We start from the raw sequence: 27,126 nt of genomic DNA, 5'->3' as shown, positions 1-27,126 counted from the left end.
ATATGTTGAATTTTGACATTGCCAAACTTTAAATAAAGTTGACAGTAAGTAATAAACAGTATTGAGCATTGAGTAGTTGAGTATTGTGCATTTTTCCTTACCACTATTTTTTAAATAGTTGTTTAATGATTTTAACGGAACCGGAATCAGAACCGGATCCATTAGGCGGAACCGGAACGGGAAAAATTCTAACAATTCCCAATCCTAGTTCCAATGGTGACACAGAGGTGGTGCGCTGATGTTTGGTTCACTGTATTTTATTTTGATAAACTACCAACTGTGCTGTCAAGCTAGCAATGCTGGAACTGATGTGTTTTGGATGTGTGTGTGTGTGTGTGTGTGTGTGTGCGCACCGGTGCGATCACTTCAACTGTTTCCTTATACCAGCAGAATCAACTTTAAACACTTATTGTCTTTTTAATAATGTATCACTTTATAAAGTTCTGCTTTTATTTGTGTACACTCACAATGAAAACAAAACATTGTTCTTTTTAAAATAAAGAAGAAAAAAAGTATGTCACTTTCTGCCATTTGAGTTTCCTTTCTGTGAACAAATTAAGCCTGTCAACAAAGTAACTGAAATTCAGCATATATATAAAAAAGTGAGTTTTTTTTTTTATTGTGCTACTGTCTGTTCAAAATAAATGAAAAGAAAATGAGCATAGTATATTTGTTTATTTTCCCCTGTTGTACCGAAATCGTATAGAACCGTGAGCCCTGAACCGAGGTACGCACCGAACCATGACATCTGTGTACCACTCCACCCCTAATAAACACAAGTTAATGAGCGGTCATTCTCACATTTAAATAGCTTTGCAAGACCTTCATGGATTATATAAATGAGTAATAGACAGAGAATGAGTAATGCTTGTTTGATAATCAAATGTAATCAATGATTTAATCATTCACATAATCTTGTTTTCACAGGCTTCCAGGAGCCAAAAACAATGCTCAAGCATTTTCTGAATTCAATACATCAACTTTATATTTGTTTCATTTTGTCTTGTGTTTTGTGTGTGTGTGTGTTTTTGTGGTTTTTTTTTTTTTACACTTAGCTTTTTATATAAATCTGTCTAAGGGTTGTATTTATAGATAAAATGAATAGTTATTATTTTGCACTGGAAAATGTTAAAAATATGAAGTTAAGTCAATACCACAAGAGGAGGCTTGTGAGAGTGGCTCTTTTGTCGGTGCACTTTGAGCAGTTTTAGCCTGTTTTCATTGGACACTGCTGCTGTCATATTGAATTAGAGAATCAGATTGAAAATATGGAGATTAAATGAGTCATAAAAGATAATCTGTGGGTGCATTTAGCCTAAAAAGAACAGCTTGTAAATAGTTTTAATGGAAAGCATTTGTAGTCATCATGTAAAGACACCAAGCTAAATTAGTGGCTATACAAATTACAGGGAAAGACCGAGAAGACCAAGGTTTTTGCTTTCTTGTGTAGATTCTATCCTTGTCTTTTAAAATTCTCATCCTCTTTCTTTTGCATTTCACTTCTTTATATCTGTCTCTGTTTTAGTTTATACATTCTGCATCTGTCTCACACCTTCAAAAGTCTCATCAACACATACAATTTGTACCTACCCTGCATTCTGATTGGCTCAGGCACCCCGTGGGACCCATAGGGATGGGATGGGCTGGAGGAAAGAGGGAGAAAGAGGAAGAAGTGAGGGTGGGGTACTCTTCACATCGCAGTTTCCCTGCAAACAGGGAATGAGCAAGTGTGAGAGAGGGAGTGAGTGAGTGAGCGAGAGAGAGCGAGAAAGAGGATCAAAACAGAGAAGCCACACGATCAGCAAGCAGCACTGCAGACTTAGCTGAGAGGAGGGCAGAACTGAATCCTGAAGTCTTGCAGAGGCGTGGCTGGAGAAATCTTACTGGACTGACCTCGCGCAACGCACACACACACACAAACGCTCCCAGGAAACCAGCCTGACAGAATCCAGTGACATGGACACAGCCCGGTCCATCCAACACGAGATCACCTCTCTCAAAGGTACTTATCAATGCAGATCAATTCCTAGAGGAAAGCGCTGGTTAGCTGTTTAATGGGATGGGAATGGATTTTAAGGAGGCATGTGAATGGCATGCAAAGTTGTGAATTCCATTGTGTCCTCTCTGCCTCAACTTTGCTATGTTTTTTATGAAGGGAAGGGCCGGGTCTTTTGTGCAGGGGCCCGCATGCTTGAACTCCAGCCGTGTTTGGGAGCTCGTCTGGTTCTTTTTAACTGTGTTGGGAAGCAGCAGGGTTCTGCGTCAGCCATGCGGCACGTTCGGTGCACTGACTGCTGCATCACCACGGTAACAGGCAGCACAGTGGCATGGGACCCCCCCACCCCACCCCCGTTCCCATTATAGAGCTGCTTGTGGTGTACAAGACAAGTGGACCAGGAAGTCTGATGTTGTAACACGCAGTGTTTTTATTGGATAGATGTCTGTTATTCAATATTAATTGATGCAGATTCAACAGAGGAAGAGAGAGGGTGAAGTGTCAAATACCAATATAGATATTCACATTTCATACATGACTCTGGGCACGTTAGAGGGCAGTATAAACTGAGTTATATAGGGTTGCAATGACAGTTTTGTAGTTAAAGCTGAGTCCTCCTCAGGTTGGGCTGGGGCTGACAAATACTGATTGCTGATAAGGTCTGTCCATCGGAGCATGAAAGTGGACCGGCACTAAATACCTGGGGATTAGGCCTCTGGTGGCATTTGGTTACTGGCAAAGGTGGTTTTGAACATGAATCAGATATTAGTGTTTGTTTTTGTGTCTTGGTGCTAAAAGGAACTGAATATTTTTGTTGATCTGTCTCTTGGTTATGTGGTTTTGAAGGGATTTCAAAACTAAATTAGGATTCTACTCGAGTCAGAACATTAGCGTAACCTTGTGTGTTTCGACATTTGCGATTTAGTAAAAGTACAGTTGTTGGATTAGGGAAGATATTGGCTTACATTGCAAATGTGCTTAGTCATAACTTGAGTAGCATTATCTACTGTTTAGTTTGATTATAAGCCCAATTACACATACTTATTATTTCCACATAATTTTTTGTACTTTGACTTGTTTTATTTTCAAGTTTCTGATTTCAAAGAGATTTATTTTTCTCATCTTATTTTATTTTGCTCAAGAGACTTGTACTTTAGCACAATAGAGTTTCAGCAGAAAACAAATTACTTTTTTTAAAAGATATTTATGCTTTTTTGATTTTAGAGTCACCTAAAAGCACAGAGTAATTTAGAAGACACTTTTACTGCTCTCAATAATAAAGATGGCTTGCTGGCTCTGGGTCATTGCAAGAGTGTTTTTGGGCCAGTTTAATTGAACTGTCACTAGTCCTGCTGGGCCAGTGCTGTACCTTATTTTGTTTATTTTAATATATATATATTTTTTTGAATGTAACTACCGTACAGCTATGACTCTCGTGATTTACTCTTCTTCATATTTTAAATAGGAATAGGGGAGCACATATAAGTGGCTGACTTTACCACATTTTACTGTTGTTATTGTTTTTTTTTTTTCTGGTGTTTAGAAATAATAGTATCTCACCTATTTCCTCCTTATTACCTTATTGTGACTGGCCACATTTCTGATGACTGTGAGCATTTGTTGACACATGAATGTGTTTGGTCATGTGGTAATTCATTCATCTAGCCAAAGTCAGAAATTTTTTTTGGAGCTTAATTTTAAAAAATGGACTGTGGAGAATGTTTTGAGATCTGAATGATACATCATTTACTATGACAAACATCAAACTACTCCCTTCAAGCTGCAAAAATGGCAGTTATTACTCTTTATTTTTGGCTGTTCACATTCCTTTTAATTATTTAGTTTCTCTCTTTTTCCTACTTTGTCTGAAAAGGGTATTTAGTCTCAAGCAGAGTAATTTTCGGTCTAAATGTGTCTATTCTGATGAATCACTGGCTGCAGCTCGAGTGTGTTTTAATGGAGCTGCTAAGTATCCAGAAAGCCTTCAGCTGTTGTGACCAGAGTGAATGTTTTCTCAATTGTCAGAGCAGACAAAGGATTCTCACCCCATCAAACAGTCCAGAGAGTCTTAGTTAATATGCCTGACAGCCTCTACCCTTGTACTTGCCCACTTCATTGAGGGGTCACTTTCTGCTGGACACACTCTTGGCAGACTTAAAGCAGAGTTGGGTGTGATCTACCTGTCAGGAATATTAATGGCAGTGAAAGCTGCTTGTACTTTTGAGATTTACACTACCGTTTAAAAAGTATTTTTTATTAAAAAAAAAAAAAATGTATACTTTTATTCAGCACAGACAGATACATTAAATTGATCAAAAGTGACAGTAAAGACGTTTTTTTAATGTTACAAAAGATTTCAATTTCAAGTAAGTGCTTTTGAACTTTCTATTCATCTAAGAATTCTGAAAAAAGTATTGCAGCAACATTTTCAACATTGATAAGAAATTACTTGAGCACCAAATCAGCATATTAGAATGATGTTTAAAGGATCATGTGACACTGAAGACTTTGCCACCACAGGATTAAAATACATTTAAAAAAACATATTTAATTTTTTTTTAAATTTTGCTGTCTTTACTGTATTCCTTATCAAATAAATGCAGCCCTGGTGAGCAAAACAGGCTTCTTTCAAAAACATTTTAAAAATCTTACAGACCCCAAACTTTTTAACAGTAGTGTATATATTAATATTATTTCATAAAAGTAAAAATTAGACAATAATAATTATGTTTTTAAAATAATAATAATAATAATAATAATAATAATAATAAAATCTATATTGTGTACCAGTGAAAATGTAGGATGGGCAAGTAGAAATCTAAAATGGCTTCACCAGCTTAATTCTCCGGTGTGCCACAACCACAATAAATTAAATTGATGTTTAAAATGAAACTTTTATCCATATTCATAGCTCTCACTGTTTTTGCTGTCCAGTGACCAGCCAAATGCCTTTTGCTTTCCACCTAATTTGCCTCAGATTAATGCTATACTGGATCCAGACCCAGATTCCCTCTTAATGAGCATTTGGCCTTTTTACCTTCTCTTTTATGTCTGCTAGATGATTTTCTTTCACTGCTGCACCATAGAGACAGCATGTCTGGTGCAGGAATTTTGTTGAACATGGAGATCAAATGAGTTATTGTCAGTTTTACGAAGAGTTAACAGTTTGAATTGATGTGCTTCAGAGAAAGAGTTTGGATGGTAAATTCTGGCTTCATCTAGGCCTCTTCAGAGAAAAGCTGTGCAGAGGTTGGCATTTATTTATTGTGTTTTGGCTGTCTGCTCACTTTCACATTTTTACATGCATTTAAACATATGTCTTCACCAAAGCACTTTTCTTTAATCTGTCAGTCGCAATAATATTTTTCTTTCTGGAAATAGATGTGTGGAGTTAATAGTTTCAGGATGTTGTCTGAGTGTGAGTGTGTGTTTGTACAGGCCATGTCAGGACAATCACTACTGCCAGGGATTCAGGAATCTTGAATATTGCAGTATTTGCATATGGCTATTTTTGTCTATTATACTGATTAGATTCACTGTTGTGTCTCATCACTTACCTTAGCCTTATATCAAAGATCACAAACCTCTGATGAGGAGCAAAACGTTGTTGATAATTTTGTGGTTAATGGGTGTGTAATTTAATGTGGAAAGATCTGATCCTCATCAGGTGATGTAGATATTGATTTATTCTGCAGCTGGCCTAAATCTGTCGTTTATTCTGCTTTAGGAAGGACAAATACCATAGAGTGCACTTATGGACTACACAGAAATCAGAGAAACAAACAGAGACTGACGTAAAGGAGTCACATCCTTGTGTTGATAGAATTAATAATTATGTCATCAGCCATTCCAGTCTTTTCTATTCTCTAAGACCACACCCTGCTGGGCTACATTTCAGGCACTATGAAACTCAAAACATCTGATATCTGGTTGTAATTAGTAGATTACAGTATCAGATAAGTGTTATTAGTACGCAATGACCTTGAATTCATTTATTTAAAAAGTATTCTGATGTCAAATACATTTTTTTTTCTATTTAAGCTTTCCTTTCCTCTGCTTATCATTGACATGCAATTAGTAATTTGATTTAATAAGCTCACAAGTTATGAGTCTTGTTACAGTCCACATGTTCATGTTTCCCTGTCATGTTTTTTTTTTTTTTTCCTGCAACATGACTTCATTAAATATTACATTCAAATGCAGGAAAGAGATGTTTTCAAAAACAAATTGTATTTGTTTTTATGACTTCTGTTTGTTCCAAACTCAAATGATTGGTGTTCTTTTGTGGAAAACAAAAGTTGAATGAAGACTTGACAAAAAGACACTAAATATCATGTTTTCTGTAGTCATATGATAACTTTGTGAGGAACAGGCCTAAACGTAAATGATTATTCACTGAAAAACTAAGTTTATGAGAGAAGTAGCAATGAACAAATCATTCTATTAAGTCAGATCTGTTTGAAAACCTGAATGAAGTTTTAATCTAGTTTGAATATAATAATTTGTTCATGAATCATGAGGATTGGCCCAGTTTTTGAGTTCAACTCACTGAATCTGGTCACAGCGGTTATCAAAGAAGCTTTTCAGTGAATTCCAACTTAAATTTTAGTCTGTTCGTCAAACAATATTACAACTTCAGAATACTAAAAATTCATTACACATATGCTTATGAGTCCTTTTTAAAAATAATGTTCCCACTCATTGTAAATTTTAGATTTTATATGTTCAACAGGATAAAGCAAGTCAAAAAATTAGAAATGACACAAGCGTAATTTTCATTTTTATTTTGAATGGAGTGATTTTTTTTTTTTTTAACTCATAAGTCTTCTGATCCAACACTGCCTGTATGCCTCCAAGAACTCAGTAACTGATGTTATTGAATCAAATCTTGTCTTTACTCTTCACTCATATCAAATGATTGTGCCTTTAATTCAACTCATTTCTCTTTTTAACCCCAGCCAGTTACAATAAAACTGCATTACAAGCACTGTTGCTGATGGAAAGGAGAGTTCGGAGAGGCAGCCTTGTGATGGAGGCCTCTGTCAGCATTTCTCCTCAATATCAAAAGTGTTTGTAGGCTGTAAAGGGCTGTAAAAGATGATTTTGCTGATCCTGGTCCATATATTCCGACAATATAATGTCAGCTTGCTTCAGTAATTGTTTCAATTAATTAAGGTAATTGTGAACTCATACCTGCAGTGTCCAGTAGGTGGTACCCTCACAAAGATAATGTCACGGAGCTCCTTTTGGTAATGCTCACTACTAGGATGCAGCTGTGGCCCCAGTAAGGGGTTTATTGTGTCTAATCGAGGGTTAATGTTGTAAAGTGAACTACCATCCTGCAGGAGAACCTTTTGTGCCATGGCTGCTGTTTCCTGAGCTTTATTTTCTTTTGTTTCAGCTGCATTCTGTTCCCTGCCTGTTTTTAATAGCTAGCACATTGAAGGAGCCAGGTCCTGTCTGATGTCTTTAACAACTTTTCCCATAAAAACAGACATCAGTTTATATGTCAGCACTCGAGCTAACACCTAAGAGCTATTTTGAATGATGGACATTTAGCCTCTGAGGCTGTAAGTGTGTAAACCATGAATGTTAATGCTAATGTTTTCTCCTTTCTCTTGTTTTTCAGGTAAGTTGCTGTTTCTCTCAGAGCTGTAGGTGTGGTAAGCTTGTCTGTCTCTGGTAAGGAAGAGAATGTTTAACAGGAGCCAAGACATTTGACAACAAGACCATTGGCATCAAATGTCAAACATCTGCTCATCTGGAATGATGTTGGTTTATCCCTCTCAAAGGGAGTGTTATGAGAAAAACATGGGTAATTTTTACCTTTTAAAGTCACATGACTTAAAAGCATTATTAAGTATTGATTATAAAGTACCATGGTATTCTTTGAAGTACCTTAAATGTAGATGATATGCTACATAATCATGGTAATCATTTAGCACCATGGTATTGTACTGTATATTTTAAAGTATTACCATGGTAGTACTGTTTTTAAAGGCCAAAAGAGGGATGTTTATTATTAAATAAAAAGTAAAAATATATACTACCATATATATTTTTTTTAATGTCAATCACTGTAGTATGTTGATTTGGTGTTAAAGAAACATTTTTTATTATAAATGTTGGTGCTAATATTTTTATGAACAGTGATTCAGTGACTGTTTTTACAGGTTTCTTTGATGAATGGAAAGTTCAAAAGAACAGTATTTATTTGAAATATAAATATTTTTCAACATTATACATGTCTTAACTGTTACTTTAGATCAATTTAATGAATCCTTGCTGAATAAAAGTTACTTTCTATAAAAGAATTCAAATTTTTACATGGTAGTGTATCATAAACATGTATGACAGGATATGGCAGTAAGCAAAAGAAAACATGTTTATGAGACAACCTAACAAATTAGTTGGTCTGTCTGAAGCCTGGTTTTCATGAAAAGAAAAAATAAGTAAACATCTCCTTCAGAAAATGTCTCCTGTCGCGCATTTGCACACTATGCACACTTTGTATGGAAATGTTAGACTTCTCCCGGACATATGCTTTTAATCCCTCACCATTTTGTTATATAACTGACATTCAGCTCAATTGGCAGTTAAATTGCTAAGCCGAAGGCTCTGTGGCAGTGCCAAGTCTGGTCTGGAAAGTGGTGTGGTACCACATAATAGTTCAGAGAAGGTCTCATGAGGATCTTGCCACATTGGCGGAGTCCAGGATCTGACTCAGCCAGGAGCCTTTTTGTAAACCAACAGGAATGAGTTTCCTGTTTGCCAGGGTGTTATGGTGGTAAAGTTTAGGGAAGTAAATTGGCCTTTTGGTGAGTAAATTAGAAGTAAATTTGCCTCAAGAACCACACCCAAGTTACCAAATGGTCCGATTGTTAGTAATGTTTCTTGAGTTCTGTTACTGCCAGAGGGCACATATTGTGCTTCTATGGATTTTGTATCAGTGGTCATTGCATTCATGGCTACTTGAAGTTCTTGGTGTACTTAGGTCTGTAAGGTATCAAGTTTTCTTAAAGATATCTCTAAGGCTCCAGCGTTAGTAATGTGGTAACGTAATACAGTGGTTCATATTGGCGTGTGGCACCTGTAATGCTGTTGAGCTGTTGACTGAACTTTCCCTTCATTCATATCAAGGATGAAGTTTCTACTTTCCACAAGCTGTTTAAATGGAAGCAACATATATTCATAATCACAAATTTAGTTTGCAGAATTCACAGGGTGTTGTGGTTGGATGCTAGGACATGTCTATGTGGTTTCTAAGATGTTGGTAGTGTAACCCCTCTCCCCTCTCTTCACGCCACACCTCGTTCTTGCTCCGAGTGGGTCTCGAACCCGGGCCTCCGGCATGGGAGGTGGACGCACTAACAAGGAGGCTAAATGACTGCAGAAATCACTAGTGCATCTCTTGAGATCAGCGGAGTGAGGTTTTACCTGCACAGCACCTACTCGCTGGCCTCCGTTACACTAGGTTTGGAGTGTAACGTAGGATGTTGTGGGTGTTTGTTAGGTTGCTTGGTGGTCTCTTATTGGCCAGAATAGCCCATGTTCTGTAATGTAAGTCTATGGGATTTTTTGCCATGTTTTATGGTTTGCCAAGCAAAAATTACAAGTCTGATTTCTTAGAAGTAAAAGCAAATCTTTTCTCAATATGCTTTGTCGTATCACTATTGATGCACTACTATTTTTAAATGCTGAAAATACTTGTTTTTATCCAGTTATAGCTAAAAAAAAATTATTACGTTAAATGACTCTGCAATGTCATTCTATAAATACAATAATATTTTAATTCGATTGATAGGAAATCTAGAAAGCTTGCTAATAGAAAAGTATTCTTTATAATAAGCTTTGAAGGTGCTGACTTTATCCTATGTCATTATTTAGATCCAGCGGTTTCTGTTCTGTTTTATTTTTAGGTGAACTCAGAAAAAAGTATTAGATTACTTCTTTAGACAGTGAAGTGCCTGTTCCAGGAAAGTCTTAAAGTGCTGGTTTGTTTTCCAGTGTTGCTAGAGACCATGCCACATTTGGCTATGGCTGCTGTTATGGACACCTTCAGTCATTACTCATTGTCTGTATGAGTCATTTTAGGTTGCGGTGGCAACAATCGATGGTTATTGACCACACCCAGCAGGCGCTCAAAGTGCTGACTCACTCGCTCACGTCCGAGGCAAAACAGCGCCCATCTCATGAGGGTATTGGGCTCGACCTTCCTGCATCCTTTCCTGTTGCCATGGATCTCTTTCTGTTCCTGCTTAGATTATATTAGGTTCCCATCCCTGACATAACACTCTTCTAGATAAGTTAATTTTGAGCTAATGGGGTGCTGTTCAGCTGGAAGTCTTAATAGTTAAGACTGAAACTAATTTTAGACAGTTTAATTCATCAATAGGGTACAAGAGGCTTTGCTATATTGTGAAATTATTGCTAAAAGGCCTTTTTAGGCACCAAGGTTGTGTGCCATTTAGAATTCATAGAAAATGCCTTTTAAATTTGAATTAGGAATTGTTTTAGTAATTTGTGTTTAGTTTGCATGTTTTATCATATTTGATAAAGTAACATTTGAGAACCAGAAAACATAATTTCCTTCTTTGTTACAAGTGCATAATTTAGAATGTAGCTATGGAACAAAAATATATATATCTGCAATGGCTGCCATAGCTGTTGCCATATTATAAATATAATATGACTGTAATGCTGTTAGTTAAAACACTTTGGGACAAATACATTGGGAAGAAGAACACCTGTTCTTATCTGTCGTTGGAAAATTGCTACTGTAGATAATTGAGGTGTATGGAGTAACATATAATTAATGAATTTTTTTTGTGTTGCGTAAGTGAGAGCGAGTGGAAAAATACGTAGACTGCATCTGCAAAACTCCCTGAAAACATAAATCAGTTTGTTTTCAAATCGCTCAATATGTTAAGCATTTTGTGTCAAAATATAGACTTCATTTTTGTTCATTGTCCTGTGTTGGAGCACTTTCCCACTGCCCCGTAATGTCAAGAGTGCAGGGGTGTGTTGAATGGTTTGGAGAACAACCATGTGCAATAAATTCCACCCCATAAACCAAGCACTGGAATGCGTGAGAAGCGCCAGTTGTGATGGGAAACTGTTTTAGGAACACTTTATCTGCAGAGGCTTTCAATGAGCTCCTTTCATACAGTTTGTTTTATGAACTGCTCGCTTGCTCCTTCTATGAGATAGTAACTCCATGGCAAAGCTACTTTATGAGAGATGCTCAAATGAGTGTGAGGTCTAAAATGAGCAGTATCTCTAAAAGTGTGCACAACAGCACACTTCCACTCATTGGTGGTGTTTTTTTTTTTTTTTGGTTTATTTGTATAGAGAGTGCCTAATTGTTTTATGCTGTTGTAGATTGATGAGATATGCGTGGTTGAGGCTTTGCAGATCAGTGTGATTTAAGCTCCTCTTTTTCCAGAGGTTCAGACTACTCAAAGTTGTTGTTTACCCAACTTCACCCTAAATCAGTTTCAGCATCAGGCAATGACTAACAGATGGACTTGCGCACTACTTGCGGCTTGGCTTCTGAGAGACTGTTTCCACTTGCAAAATGTTAATTTTTCCTCTTCTCAAGGGGAATCGATTCTCAACCATTCTGAATCTTATTTTAACCAGTTTTTAGCAAAAATAGCATTTCAGAAGTCTCAACAAATACCTCACATTGTCCATCCAGCATGAATTTTCGTGATGGTTTCCCTATTACTGTAATGGTACTGTGGTATTGATGCTAAAACTATGGTACAGTGATATATAACCTGATGCTGAATGATTACCATATTCAAATATCATGGTATTTACAGGGTGCTTTAAAGAAAGCTGTGTTATTACTATATGTCCAAAAACATGGTATTGCCATGGTCTTTGGTACTTTTATTGTTAGTATCAAGCTATATAGTGTTGATTTGAAGCTAACATAGGAAGCCTTACTTGTTTTTGCCGGTTAAGGTGGTCAACTAAAATGGTCTATATATTAGCATCCAAAACACAACATATGCTGGTATTTTCAGCAGGGTGTGTATTACTTTCTAGCCAAATATCTGAAATCTAAACAGATTGTGAAACTTGAAGTCTTAAAACACTGATTTAAATGGAAGACAGATTGCATTTATAAACCTTTACAATATAAATTAATTCTCTGTCACTGAAGCTGCAATAAATAATTATGGATGTTGGGAGCAACTGGAGTACAGATCATCTCTTCATGAGAGATGTGTCTCAGACAATTTCAAAATTGTGTTTGAAATCAAGAAAAAGTCTCTTTTGCATTTATTACTGTCATACTCTGGTGATGGATGATTTGGATATGGCAGTGATTCCTTTATTTCATTCTGCACTTTAAATGATTGAAAATATAACCAGCATTAAACTCTAGAGGGCAGTGTGTAGTTTGGTTAAAGTCATTTTATTACCCCTTATGCCAAATATACATTTTCTGATATATATGATGTGAAACAGACACTCCAACCTGAGACTAAGAGAGCTCGATGTCATTTTCCATGGACATTTTTTTTTCTATGGTCGAACTGTGAGCCATGTTTCTTTCCACACTTTTGGAGTAAGGCCTCATATATATCACCAGATGCTGCAAACATAGGCACCATTGTCTATATTTTCCTTTGAGAGACTAGTACTGTAGCTGTATTTTCCATCAGCATCCATTAGCACATATGATTGTGTATATATCATAACTACGGCTAAAGGGAGATGACGCGAAAAGCAGTCCTTTCAGCACTAGAACCATTTACCTTTCATTAGGTTTAATTATGTATTATGAAGCACCAGGAGTTGTGATTAACATCCTCTATTATTGGTGCATGCATGAATTTAAGTGAGCTATTACTGTAAATAAACCATATGATACTGATTTATAATTTTGCCTTTGAAACACTACATTCTAAACCAGCGTTTCATTAACTGTGGGTGTGTAGTGTCTTCTGAAACATCTGCTCACCATCTCTCTTAATTTTTTTGAACTAAGCATTCATGTAATTTTATTTTATTTTAAAATGTACATTTGTCTATATAATTTGAGTATTATTTATTATATTTAATTACTTTAAATAACAGTTTTGTTTAATAAATAATTGAAAGTTGCAGTTAGCAACAAGATTATGCTTCCAGCTATGTTTTGGTGAGACGAAGTGAGGATGCTGGTGCAATGCTGTTCTTGGATTTATGATAAGGAGAGATTGATTTTTATAAGTGTGGCATTGATACATACATTTTCTTCTCTGTTAAACATGATTTGGCACCTCAGAAATGGATTAAACATGTTGAATATTCCACACAATATAAAACAGCTACTTTAGGACATTTTACATGGTCCAGCACACACTTGGAGTTTCTTTGTGTAAATTAGAGTTTTTTAAGTGTTGTTTTGTGGCATTATTTTACCAAAACACCTCGTTATACTTTTTTTCAGCCTTGTGAAGATTTGTGCTTGACTCTGTACAAACTAACTCTCTTGTCTCTTCCTTTATTGACTATGAAACCCCTCGGGCCTAAACATACTGTCTTGATTGTTTGGTTCTGGAATGCCAGTGGAAAAACCCCTGTTGAAAGTTTCCAATCACAGTGTTTCACCATCTATTAAACTCAATCTGCCAAGTCTGATTTTGACGGCAGCTTAATGTCATAATTTATTTTGTTATTTTATTTTATTTTGGTCAGAGTCTATAATGCAATGGGGCCTGAAGCACATCTAGTTTTTTAGATCAACATTTTATTATTTTTTTTTTTTTTTACTTTGAAAAAGTGAACCTGTGCCACGTGTACTACTACACACTGTTGTTTCTTGTTCAAGTCTAAGGAATGATATGATAAACAGGTTCAGTTGCACTAGTACTGCAGGTCAGGTGAAGATCCCTCCCTTTCATTCATGCTTTTAGTGTATGTGCCTCAGGCTTTACGATTCTGAAGAACTGAATGACGTGTGACCAGTTTGCAAAGTTATGTGAAATATAAAAAGCATACAAAACATCTGTGTTAACTTATGGCAGAAACTCAAATACATGAGACTAGGTGTGTTGAGAAAAATCCCATCCCAACTGTTATACTGTATACTGTAATCACTGAAAGAAATCATATTGGCCTAATATGGAAAGAATATGGAAAGGGTCAGGGTTCAGCAAGAATGTCTGCAGTGAAAGTGTCTCAGAAATGCTGTGTTTGGATGGCAGTGCTTAGCATGCTTGTTCAGTCTTTCTCTTATTCTGTCTTAATTACATTTCCTCATGCACATAGTAAAGAAAGTAAATTTTACTGCTTTCTGTACGTCATAGTGACTCAGGAATTGCAAAAAACAACAACAACAAAAAAAGAACAACCTTTTCTTAGGAAACATTTTTGTTCTGTTTATGGGCTATTAGGAAAATATTTTTCAAGAATCAATGACAGGAGCTGCTTTGTTTCATTTTCAAAGACACAAAAGCCTGTGGCAAATCTATAACACCATAACTGAGGCAAAATGGTTGCTGGAATCTTCATGCCGCTCTCAGACAAGACTATTTATGAGGCCAGAAGGACAGGCGCCCACAGAGCAATATGAAAGTTATATGTGCTATGGGCTCCCTAAAGTCTAAAGGAGTGGGAGGAAAACTTTTGCCTTTAAGAGGATAAATAGTAAATCAATCCTTAATAAAATTAAAAAATAAAAATTATCATGCAATTAAGACTTCAGAAGACTTTCATTTCTTTTATATGTGCTTGTCTTTGAAGTGTTTTTAATGAACTTTAAAGGCAAAGGTTTTTGGAAGAAATGTAAAGGTCTTTCCTGGCATCTTGTTTCAGTTATAAACAGCACAAAGAGGTCATGGGTCATGGCACAGGATGCAGCCTACGCCCCTCTCACAGTGTAAGGACAGCTGCTCAACTCTATACTGCCACCTCCTGTTCATATTTTTCTACAAAAACTTTATATTTAAAGTTAGGACAAACCTTTAATACATAAATTTTCATGGGGCCGAGATGCATTTACAGTCAGGAGCAGTGCACTATTTTAAAACAAACCATTCATCTTTTGCTCCAGAAGTTTCCTTTCCCAGGCAGATAAATGGCACAGAATAAGTAGGAGATCTGAGACCAATTAACGTCCATTCATTTTTTCCCCTCTCTCTCCTTTTGAAATGGGCAAGAAACACGCTTGCTTCTGTGGTCTTGACGGTCACACTAAGATGTTGCCAACTCAGTCTTACTAAAAACTGTATTTCCAGCTTTAGCACAGTCTGCTGAGTGAAATAAAGACAAACGGGGTAAGAGAGACGAAAAGGGAAACGCTGTCGTCCTCTAAGTGATTTCAGTTTAGTAAATCAGAGAACTGCTTTAAACAACCTATAATGGAGATTGATGATGGTAGATCATACATGGAGGATTTGATCCAAAAAGGCCAAGGTAGGCAATATTTGATTTGCATATTTAAAGGGACACTCAAATAAATAAAACATTTAAGAGCCTGATTCTGAAACTTGGTCCAATGTCATTTAATTATATTGACAAAGAACTGCATCATTAGATTGTGAGTATTTATCTCTTGAGCTAAACACACCTCACTTGCTGTATTGTAGTTTTCATTGACACACATCTGCATGCTAATGTTTTTTTTCTTTGTTAGATGTCCTGAATGGCATTTCCTAAGTGGTTGGTACCTGGTGTTAATAATCTAGTTAAAAAACTACCAAAATCTGTATTCCTTTTATTCACAAGGCTAATATTATTGGTACACCCACTACTCTCTTGAGAGTTTGAAAACAGAGGGTTTAATGCATAAATCGATTTCTCAAACCCCAGCAGACTTGAATTGCAGTAGTTCGGCAGTCCAGATTTGCAAGTATTTGAGGTTCCCATTTATTTTCTTTATTCTAGCAGTTTTAGGGACAGCCCACTGCTTTATGACTTCAGAGGCATTACACAATGAGATCTTTGTTATATATGGGGGTTTGCACCATAGTCTTTATTTCCACATACTTCTCAAAAAAGTTAGAAAATAGTCAGTTTGCTATGTTTATACAGTTATGTGTTTAATGAACTTTACCACTGTTCCAGGGATGCAGTTTCCACAGCGGAAAACATTTGGACTAAATAAAACCCGATGCCCTTTCTCTCTTTTTTTTTCTCTCGTTCTCCCTCCCTGTTTTCTTCCATGTTTTTCTCTTTCCCCCCTCTTCTGACTGCTTTACGCCCCTCTGGATTTGATAAGCATACAATGTCTTGAGGTCAGATGTGCTACATTAGCAGTTGGTGTCAGTATTTTGCTTGAGATCGATAGAAGGTCCAATTTTGTTCGGCATGAACCTCTGCTGCTGTTGCTGCCGATCTCAACCCAATGGTAGGTTGGAACTGAAGACCTTTTCTTGTTATTTTTGTGGGCTATATTAGAATTGAAGCTGTATGGGCATTGACTTGGACCCTTGTTTAGGGGGCTTTGCTGAAGCACAAGGGCTCCTTTATGTCTGATATTTAATTTGTATTGAATATACAATCTACTATGCCTAATATTGCTACTTTTATGTTCATAACAGCTTACTGTTACTGTTGATTTTTAAAAGGTTAGACTAAGTTTATAATGTTTCATTTTGAATTTCAATAATTTTTTTATTCAGTTCTGCTTGTGAACTGCTCTGTCTGAGTATCTTACCTACCATCTATCTTGTGCAATAGAAATGGATGGCAGGTGAAACTGTATCACACTTAAAGGAAGTGAGGTCAGTGTGTGGCCTGTAGAGGACGCCATTTTGGTTCTATCTGTCAGCAGTATCCAGATCAGACCCGTAAACTTGCATAGACAGATATGGGTGTGTCTGTCTGTCTGTCTATCTCACCTGCCATTATTTTATTCTCCGTAACCTGGAGGTTTATTCCTGGTATGCTATGTGTGTGTGTTGGCGTGTAAGTTTTTACAACTAGTGTGTAATCATTTCTTAGAGTTGTTGCATAGCTACATATCTGACCTGGATTCTCTTCTACTTTTAAACTCTTTCGTCGTCTCGTCTATGCATAGCATGAGTCCCATTTAACGTGTTGCCGGCTCTATTTGCGGCATCATTATTCGGTAGTGTTTAACTACCCTCCCTGCTGCTTGGTCACATGGCAATAGATCATCAAGATGGTCATTGTTACCGTTTTAAAACAGCGGTGCTTGTGACAGTTTCTTGTCATTACTTTGTGCATTGCTCCAGTCTTTTAATGTGATTATGCAGTGTGGGAGCGTGTCCATGTTTTATGACTTTGGGTGTGTCATGCAGTTTGTTTGGAAACAAACATTCTGGAATAAGATCACAGCACTTGCAGAAATACTAATTTGCAGATAATTGTACTCTAGGTTCTTCATGTTCTCATGTTTTCAGTCTTTCATATAAGATTTGTTTGTTCAGCAAGAGCAATAGCTCTCTCCCTCCGTGGATAAAATAGTATGTTGACTTTCTTTGTGGTAGGACGTCTAGTATATCTGTCCAGTCTGCTTGATGTTTTGTTGCATTCCTGCTGTTTAGAAATGAAAGTCCATGCACAGGGGCCCTTTAATTGCAGGGGCGTCTGGAAAGTTACAGCACATGGCTGAAGCTGGAAAACATATGGAAGACATTTTCTGCTGGAAGTACAGTGCAGTTACATAATGCATAAGAGAAACTACAAGAAAAATCATTCTAATATTCCATATCCAGTTATAAATTTAAACTAAACTAGACACAAAAATACAAAATAGTTGGTCTTTGTTAATCCAGTACAAAAAAAAAATTCTTATGTCATACTGCAGACTGAAAAACCTTGGGACAAGATGTTATGTAATAGTATGGTAGATAAAGACTCTTATCAGCGGTTGAGGGCAAATGAATGTGTGTGTAAGTGTGTGCGCACTCCCAAAAACAAACCTCACTCATGTATTTTTAACTTGAGATGGAGACTCAAGTCTGAGTAGACTGGAAAAAAAGCTCCTACAATGGGTTATTAGAACAACTGTAGTTGCCGTGCAGAAACATGAAGTATTCTGAATCTGCAGAGAATGAACTGGAGTGAGTGAGCATGCTTCAGCGGCGCGCAAAAACAAAAAATATGCAGCAATTGAGCTATTGGTCAAGGCGAGAGTGGTTGTGAAAGGAGGGCGGGAGGTGGAGGAAGCTCAAACACTTTTACCAGCGCACCGAGTCACAGGCTGAGAGAGAGAGAGAGAGAGACGGAGAGAAAAAAAATTTAAAAGGACAGAAGGAGGGGGGGCAGCTGTCGTTTAGAGCGCTTGTATTTGGAGAAACTATTTTGCTGGGTACATTTAAAGCCCCCCAGCCTACTCCCCCTCCTATCTAGCCTTCCTCACCTTTCACCTCGAGCCTTGCTCCGGTGAGCGGAGCTCACAAACTCGATCCCAGGCCAGATGCCGGCAAACCCTTCTGGAACTGTGTTCCCAACCCTGGTGGTTTTGGGGCATGTGGCAACCTTGATATTCGTGTGGAGATGGATGCAGCGAAGAAAGCAAGTCAGCGAAGGTAAAAAAAAAACTGAGACACTTAAAGCTAGAAAAAGTCTTGTATCAGTGTTCTGATAGTATCGGACAGCGTTTGTCCAGTGTGCTCTTGCTCTCTCTGTACACATGTGCAGCACACCCTCAATTTCCCTCCCTCTCTCTCTCTTTTTTTCCGTGGTGTGTTGAAACTGCGGGGTTAACCCTTTACGTTCTGCACGGTGCATGATGACGTTGTGACTTTTGATGGGTTGCAGATGTACACTGTTGCCTTGGGCAAAAAGTTCACTCATTTGAAGCACTCTGTTTGGGTTTGATTTACAATTCTGGCAGGCATTTGTAGTATAACCTGTATTTTGTTCTGTGGTTTAATCACTTTTTACTTGAAGTAATGCATTGTCATTATTATTTTTATGAATGTCAATGTCTTACTACATCTTAAAAAAAAAATAGATCTACAGAGTTTTTTTTTCTCATATATTTAGGTGTATCTTACAGGTATGTTGAGAATGCAAATTGTTATTCTTAGTGTCTAGAAGAAGCCATTTGGTTTCAGTTGTGCTTACAGGGTTAGCCTAAGGCATTGTACTGTAAGACATGCTGAAAAGCTGTTATCATCTAGTCATCTTGTGAGGGTTGCAGGGACATTTTTCCAGAGGTATGAAGGCAAAAGCCCACACCCTAAACCTAACCTTCAAACCTGCCCATTATCTGGCAGTCTATTTAAATAGATAGAGGTGTGGAAAGGTGACCAGTATCCAGGGGCGTGTCCTTGGATACTGTCACTTCGAACAATAGTCCTGGAACCCTTTTCTACCAACAGTAACTACTGACTTAAAAACCATAATTTACATAATGTGTGTTTATTTGTGCTGTTGAATGACATATTATTGCATAATAACAAAAAGTTCTAATAATGCCGCTGTCTCACGTTGTCAAGAACAAAACATTCTCAGACGACCTTGCTTTTTATGGTGTGTTTTCATTGGCACCGTTTTTGAAATCCCTCCCCGTTTTGTTAAGCAAAGGAAGTCATTCAATTTATTTAAGAGATTGCAAACATAGCACATATGAACCCGTAATTATACACATAATGTTTCAGTGAGTCTAAAATTATTTAAATTAATATGGATACAAGTGGAATGACAAACACACACTATTTTTTGAAGACGCAAAACAGATGAATCGTTCTTTGATGGAATAGTTTAATTCCGTGTCACATTATCAGCATAATTCACTATTGTTCTGTTGTTAATCTGTCCATCAGGGCTGGGTGTGGCCCTTGGGCGTTATATGTACTCAGGGCTCGTTTGACTGGTAAATGAGGATTGTTGTGCTGGAGGGCAGGTTGCGTTGGACTGAGACACCTGGGCAGCGATCACTAGCTTGCATGTTCCTGTAGTCTCGTAAACCTGAAACTCTAGTTTGTGTTGTGCAGTGAAGTTTTAAGTTCAAGATGCTCATTGAGTTGTTTCTCTGTCCATAATATATATTTTACTGCAGCTTTTTCTTTAGTATTTGTAGTATTTTATACTACTGTTCAAAAGTATGAGGATAGAAATTAATAATTTTATTCAGCAAGGATGTATTAATTAATCACAAGTGACAGTAAAAATATGTATGTTACGAAATATTTATATTTGAAATAAATGCTGTTCGTCTAAACGTTCTACTCATCAAAGAATCCTAAAAAAAGTCACAGTTCCACAAAAAATATTAAGCAGCGCAATTATAAACTTTAGCGCCAAATCTGCACATTATAAATATTTCTGAAGGATCATTTTACACTGAAAATTGGAGTAATGACTGCTGAAAATTTAGCTTTGCCATCACAGCAATAAATTAGATGTTATAATATAATACTATTTTTTTTATCTTAATAATATTTCACAATATTACTGTTTTAGTGTTTTTTACTTGTTAATCAAATAAATTCATCCTTTAGAGACTTTCACAAACATCAAAAAAAAATATTACCATTTCCAAATTTTCATATGGCAGTGTACATTCAAGCTACAAACCCCATGTACTTTCCCTTTTCTGGGTGTACTGACTTAGGGTTGTATGAGGTGAACTGTGGTGACTGTGCCAGCGGTTGCTCTTCACTTCAGAAGAAGGTGATAAGGATTACACAAAAGGTTGTGTCAGTTTTAAGAGACTCAGTCGCGTGCCAGTTGAAACCAGGCTGGCTGTGGTCTCTTTCATCTCTGAAGGTCGTTCTGTTGCAGTGCTTATAGAGCATCGGCCATAGTAAAGTATAGCTGTAAGGTTGCCTATGATTGTCAGCCGGTTGTGGCAAGTTTCAACATATTCACCATTCACCATAGCCAGTTTAAATTAAGAATACTCTTCCTATGCAGCGCACATGATGCCACCACAGTTTTGCTTTCTGTGAGTGATGTGTGTATCCTGGATACAGCCAAAACACCTGCTCTCATACCAGTGAGTTACATGAAGATCTTGACGCCGGGCTTTCAAACACGTCAGCCATTAGATGTGAGCTCAAATGATCCCTGAGCAAATATCACAGCGCATATCCTTAGCTAGATGACTTAATAATACTTTAACTTTTATGTCCAGTTAATATCATTTTGAATAACTTTTCTATTTTCTTTAATGATTTTAATTTAAGCAAATATATAAATATTTATACTTTTTTCCAATGAAAAAGTGCTCATCTTTTTTTGCAAAAGTTTCAAAAATTGCCATGATTTTAAAACTTTGTACAAATTATAGTGAAAAGTTAAATCGTTCTCTTAACAATTAAAAAAAAGTAGGAAAAAGCATGTATATGCATGTAATTTTATTTAAAAGTTAATTAAGTATTATTCCAGGGCATGATATAATTGGTTTAACATGGCTGAAACATAATTTGAAGGGGTGATTTTAAAATTTGAGTTAAAAGTAGGCAAGAGTGTCCCATATTGTGGAATTGCTTTTGTACATTTGATAGACCTGGTCATAAGGTGCAGGCTTATTTTTTTATGCATACAGTGTTTCTTTTCTGTACCAAGTAGCCTTTAGGTGGGACTTGACCATTTCATGATGCCCAGTGTAGTGTTCCCATTGACCACACCCAGCTAATATAGTTAGTTATTATATAGAATATTTCCCTTATCTTCACAAAAATCAAAACAGTCCAATATCTTTCAATGCGTCACATATTTCTCAGTTACCCGTGAACTCTGATGATTAGATAAGATCTTCTGAAGATATCAACATATATTGTTTGCAGTCAAACAGCCGGCATGAGGCAGTTAGAAAAGCATCCAGGAACTGTATAGACTTTCATATAGCTTAAATAGATCTGTATGAAACAGGTTTTCTTTTCTGAACACTTTTTGAAGTCTTTTTGGCTTATCAATGCCTATCTTATGTTGCATATCAATCCCAATGCTAGACAGATTAAAGATTTAGCATGTAGTCGTGTACTTCATTTTTTAGGTGGAATAACAAGTCTATAGAATATAAAAACTGAGCAGAATGTATTTTTCTCTGTAAGGTTGTACTATAGTGCTGTGCGTATTCTTGATGTAAAAGTGGAGCTTTTCGTACACAAGACCACAGAAGCTCATATTTCCTGTGTTGCAGATGTAATGTGGTACAGGGTGAGTGAGTCAGATTTTCTATATGAGTCAACTATGAAGAATTCCTTCAAATGAAGTTCCTATGTTGAATGAGTCACAAACATCACAATATTTACTGTCGTCTTCGTGACTCTGAAGGCTTTTGGTTTGAGTCAAAGTCTGTTTTGTTACCCACCCCATTTATGTGGATTCATTATATGCATGAATTACATCATTCATTCTCATTGGCTTTAAAAGTCAAGTATTTGTATACCAGTAGCTCTTCACAATAAGTAGATTTAAAGACAATAGTATCTCCAGTGAGGATGCCAGAGGCTGGGAAAGAAGAAATTCCCTAAGGTGAGATAGTTCTTTTGTGAGCCCTCATGAAGGGAAAAAAAATGCATTGTGAATGCTACAAGTTGGAAGTGTAGATGGGTGAAAACCTGAATTCATCTTTCTATTGAACGTGAGGTCACCTCACAACCGCATTGCCAGCTCAACATGTCCCACCTGTACTGACACTGCCTTTGTTTGCCTACCTATTCAAATATTGAATTACCTGCACTGCAACAAAGCCTTGCACATCAAAACCACACTACTTCCTGTAGCTAAAACACATTTCGGTTTGAAAATCCTTAGTAAACAAAAAAAAAAAAGTAATAGCAGCTGTACAGCACTGCTTTTTAAACATGATTTATGATCAAATTAACTGAAACTTGTTGCCTAACAACAATACATCACCATTGGAATTTCACAATGAAGTTCAGAAAGGTTTTTCCATCAGTACTTATGGGAGCTGTGAGGTTCTTTTCACGCTACCAAAATTGTCTTTTAGTGCGTCTAGCCAGGGCTGTATATATATATATATATATATATATATATATATATATATATATATATAATATATATATATATATATAGATATATATATATATATGTATGTATATGTATATATATATATATATATGTATATGTTATATATATATATATATATAATATAGTATATGTATATATATATATATATATATATGTATATATATATATATATATATATATATATGTATATGTATATATATATATATGTATATGTATATATATATATATATAGTGTATGTATAATGTATATATATATATATATATATATATATATATATATATATATATATATATATATATATATATATATATAGTTAACGTTGTATATCGACGTCCAATAATTAAAACAATCTATTTTGTGGTAATCTTTATAGGAGTTTAACCTCCCAACTAACGTTACTTGTGGAGGTGAAACTGCTTTAATGTGTTTCTAATTAGCTAAACGATCGTTTTCTCCTTTCACATGCTTTCAGGATGCGTCAATCAATATCTGAGAAAAGACGCATAAATTCAAAATGTTTTAGAATAAAAAATAAATATATATATACAAATCTTTGTCTTAATCAGTAACAGCGGCTAATAGCCCATATGGGAGGAATCAGATTTCAATGGCAGTCCGGGAGAAGAGTTTCTCCCGCAGCTCGAGCCGCAGAGAGAGCGCAGCTTCACACAGTGCGATGGGTTGGGCTAGTTAATGAGGTAAAGCTTTCACTGCTTTCCCAGTGAGACGCCCATTCGTTTTTTAGTCCCAAAACAAATGTATCCAAACGTGTGAGGCTGATACAGAGTTTAGGGAACTAAACTCAACCGCAGAGGGAGCGCAACAGTTTTTCATCGGCGAACATCATGGCTGGCGCGGGTGACATGTCCGCGGCAGCTGCGCCGTGTCTCGCTGTATTCAGCCTGGATGTGATTTACGGACGCGGGAACTACATTCACGAGATGAGCTGCGGTGAAGTCGGACCGCATTTATACAGTCGCATGTGCTGCGCAGGTAGGTGCTGATGCGCGGTGGCACCGATTTTTGGCGTGTGATTTAGGCGAATAGGAGGAGTTCGTTTGAGGGGGCGATAACTCTGTGTGAGCTCGCGCGTTTTTAGTTTGGGGGGGGGGGGGGGGGGGGGCTGTGTTGTAGAGTTAACCTGTTTTATGCCAATTGTATAAACAATTATTTCCCGTCTTGTGTGTCTTTTAAGTTTATTTATTCATAGTTTGATGGTATTTATAGAGTGAAAACTGTGTAGCCTAATTATTAATGGGGTAATCTAGTTGATATACATTTAAGTAATAACAGGAGTGTCCTGCAGTTTTAAAAAAAAATACTTAACAACTTTAAACGTTCCTTCTAACATTTCCTTTTATAATTATTAATATTATCATTGCTCTCCGATTATAGCCTATTGAATATTACAGCGGCATCACACTAGCAATAGTGTTTCATATGTGCACGTTCTGCAGTCACTGCACTCCAGATCCACTCCATTTGTTCACTTTTTGTGAGAAAACCCCATTTGGAGCGAGACGTAGTAGTAGTAGTAGTAGTAATATAGCCTTATAGTAGCCTATGTTACTCTGAGCTCAGCCAATTTTTTCCATTTACTAACTATCCATAGTTTGAATTCAGGTCAATTTGTCACTTTTGGCCAAATAGGTGTAGTTGATATTGTAGGGATATTGTATAGGTCTATGTTTATATATAATTGTTATTTGATTAAATAGTTTATGATTTCTTCCTTACAAAGCTTATCTGATATTTTAATTCGATTAAATGTGTAGTCTATGTGTGTGTATATAATTCACTTAATATGTAGTATAAATGAAGATAAGATAATATATAATAATAGCCTGTAATATGCTATTATAATACACACAGGTACATCTACATGTGTTTAGGCTATAGCTATACATCCTTTAAATAATTAAAAATTATAAATACAAATTACGACTTGTTTATGTCTTTATATAATACACATAAGTATATAGAGCTGTTTCACTAACTATAAACATATGTGCGTATTGTTAGAGGAAAAATTGCATCTCAGCATCTCCTTCCTTTGGAAAAGTGCGCCACTGGACCAAAACCGCAACGACTCTAAAAATATTTGCGGGTCGTTTGTAACTCACAGCTTCTGTATGTTTGGGTCTGTTGCCTCAGTAACTAAACAGCTCTCATTTTCAACAGAAACTAAGTGACTGCCTGAAAACGTTTAGACATGGCTGCCAGCTGTGAGGAACATCAGTGTACAAAGATATATGCGCAGAAATGATTTATGAATGATGGTCCTTGTCTTTCATTAATTAAGTGATAAAGCGGTTTGATTATTTTTGCTCTTTCCAACTGAAATGGTGACCACAAGAGGGAGACATTAAGTTAGGCTTCACAAACCTTTTCCCTAAAGTATTTCTTTTCATGCTGTTCCAGTAACCAAAGCAATGCTATTTGTATTTGTATTTTTTCCTTAACCTTCTCTGAAGTCTGTCCAAAAAAAAAAAAAAAATTATTTGAAATTTAAAAAAAAAAAAAAATTCACAAGTATTCTGTTTCCATCTAAAACCTAAATATAGTTTTATAGTTTTCCAGACTGTATTTCTACATCATAAATCAGGGTCTTTCACGTAAGTGTGAATGCTTGAGTGAATGTGAGTATATGAAGGAAGGCAGAACAGAACAGAACATCTTTTGCTGGTGTTTTGGCCTTGTTTAAGAATGATCTAGTACATGTTCTCACAAGTCTGACTGGTTGTTGGGGTGAACCTGTCTTAAGAGCTATTGTAAGTCATTGTAAGGAGTAGCGGTGTTATGTGCCTGATGTAGGATGAATTACTGCCTGAACGTATGTTCATAGTAGGTGCTTGCAGTGCAGGAATGTGTAATTGACAGTTTGGGGCTACAGAAGATTTCTGAGCTCCCTCACAAAACATCTCTGCATGCTTTTTCAGTTAAGAATTGGTTTTTATAGAAAGGTAATTTTTTACAAAGATGTATATGCACAAAAAATAACAAATCAATCCCATTTGAATATATATATATATATATATATATATATATATATATATATATATATATATATATATGATATATATATGATATATATATGATATATATAATTTTATTAAATTTATGTTATTATTAATGTAATCAGCAATATTACTAATATCATATCATATTAATTTAATTAAAATTACATTTTATTTTATCTTTTTGTTTACATGTTGCCGTAGATCGGGATATTATCTGATGCATAAAATGGTTATGGCCAATGAAAAACTTCCACTTGCACACAACAAAATTAAGTTGTGACCAAATATTCAAGCACAATTCCACATTTTAATTAAACTATATTACCACATTTTAATTATTTGAAAAAGGATATATATATATATATATATATATATATATATATAATATATTTTTTTTTTCCTCCATTTATTAGAGTTTTATTTACTCAGAGATGTTCTTTGGGATAGAAATGAATGAATGGCTTGAGTAATCATTGTACTGTTTGCCCTAAGGACACTTCAGAGAAAGTCAAATTTCAATGTCTGCAGAATGTGGCACTATTTTTAAAACCATAAAAATTTTGCACTCTGTGCCCTTTTCCTCTTTACATCTTCACAGCACACACATATGCTGAAGGATTTGCCTTGTGTGACTGGTGTGTTTGTATGAAGGATTAAATGAGTATCTGGTCTGTGTTTTGTTATAGTGCTCTTAGTAGTTAACTTATGATGCCTGAAGTCAAATACATTTGGTACCTGTTCATACATGTTCTTACTTTTTTACTCCTGAGATATTGTCTGACTTACATAAGGACAAAGGAATTAATCCGAGGACAAATTCCTTTCAAATGGCTCTAAAATACTTTTATTAAAAAAGGTTAAAAGGTCAAAAGGTTTCCTGAATGTTTAATAGTTATCTAATGTATAAAGGCCATGTTAGGCAAGGTAAAATATTTTATGGTTTTAAGTTTTAGTAATTGTATTCTAAATATGTATCTTGCATTTTATTAAATCTCTAACTACATTTTCATATATTCATTAAACTGATACAATTCTAATTCTCACAAACCTTAAATATGCAGTAATAATTTTTGGTTTATTTCAAGTGGAACACAAGAAAAATAATGACAACTTGAGATTCAGTTCAGTGAGTCAGATCTCAGTTTAGTAAAAACCTCTGACAGGCAGTTCATTCATTCATCAAAATGAAT

The 27,126-nt window shown here is 36.0% G+C and overlaps 1 protein-coding gene across 18 annotated transcripts in view; it reads left to right on the top strand.

Moving 5' to 3' along the window:
• The window catches only part of LOC109112338 (plectin-like), a 94,293-nt gene that overhangs the window by 24,488 nt on the left and 42,679 nt on the right, over positions 1–27,126 (top strand). For 3 of the 18 annotated variants that reach the window (XM_042776668.1, XM_042776664.1, XM_042776662.1), the window contains exon 1: positions 18,363–18,495. The exons of 8 other annotated variants lie outside the window; for them this stretch is intronic. In XM_042776668.1, the coding sequence (XP_042632602.1) occupies positions 18,384–18,495 (112 nt within the window). In that variant the 5' untranslated portion in view covers positions 18,363–18,383. Of the gene's footprint in view, positions 1–1,672; positions 2,003–7,625; positions 7,812–13,178; positions 16,347–18,362; positions 18,496–23,471; positions 23,910–27,126 lie in introns of those variants that run through there. 7 more of the 18 variants (XM_042776672.1, XM_042776670.1, XM_042776660.1 and 4 more) reach the window with 5 other exon arrangements.

This window comes from Cyprinus carpio, chromosome A19 (assembly GCF_018340385.1).
Source record: "Cyprinus carpio isolate SPL01 chromosome A19, ASM1834038v1, whole genome shotgun sequence".
NCBI lineage: Eukaryota > Metazoa > Chordata > Actinopteri > Cypriniformes > Cyprinidae > Cyprinus > Cyprinus carpio.
The sequence above is the reverse complement of the archived record's forward strand: the minus strand, read 5'-3'. Positions and strand labels throughout refer to the sequence as shown.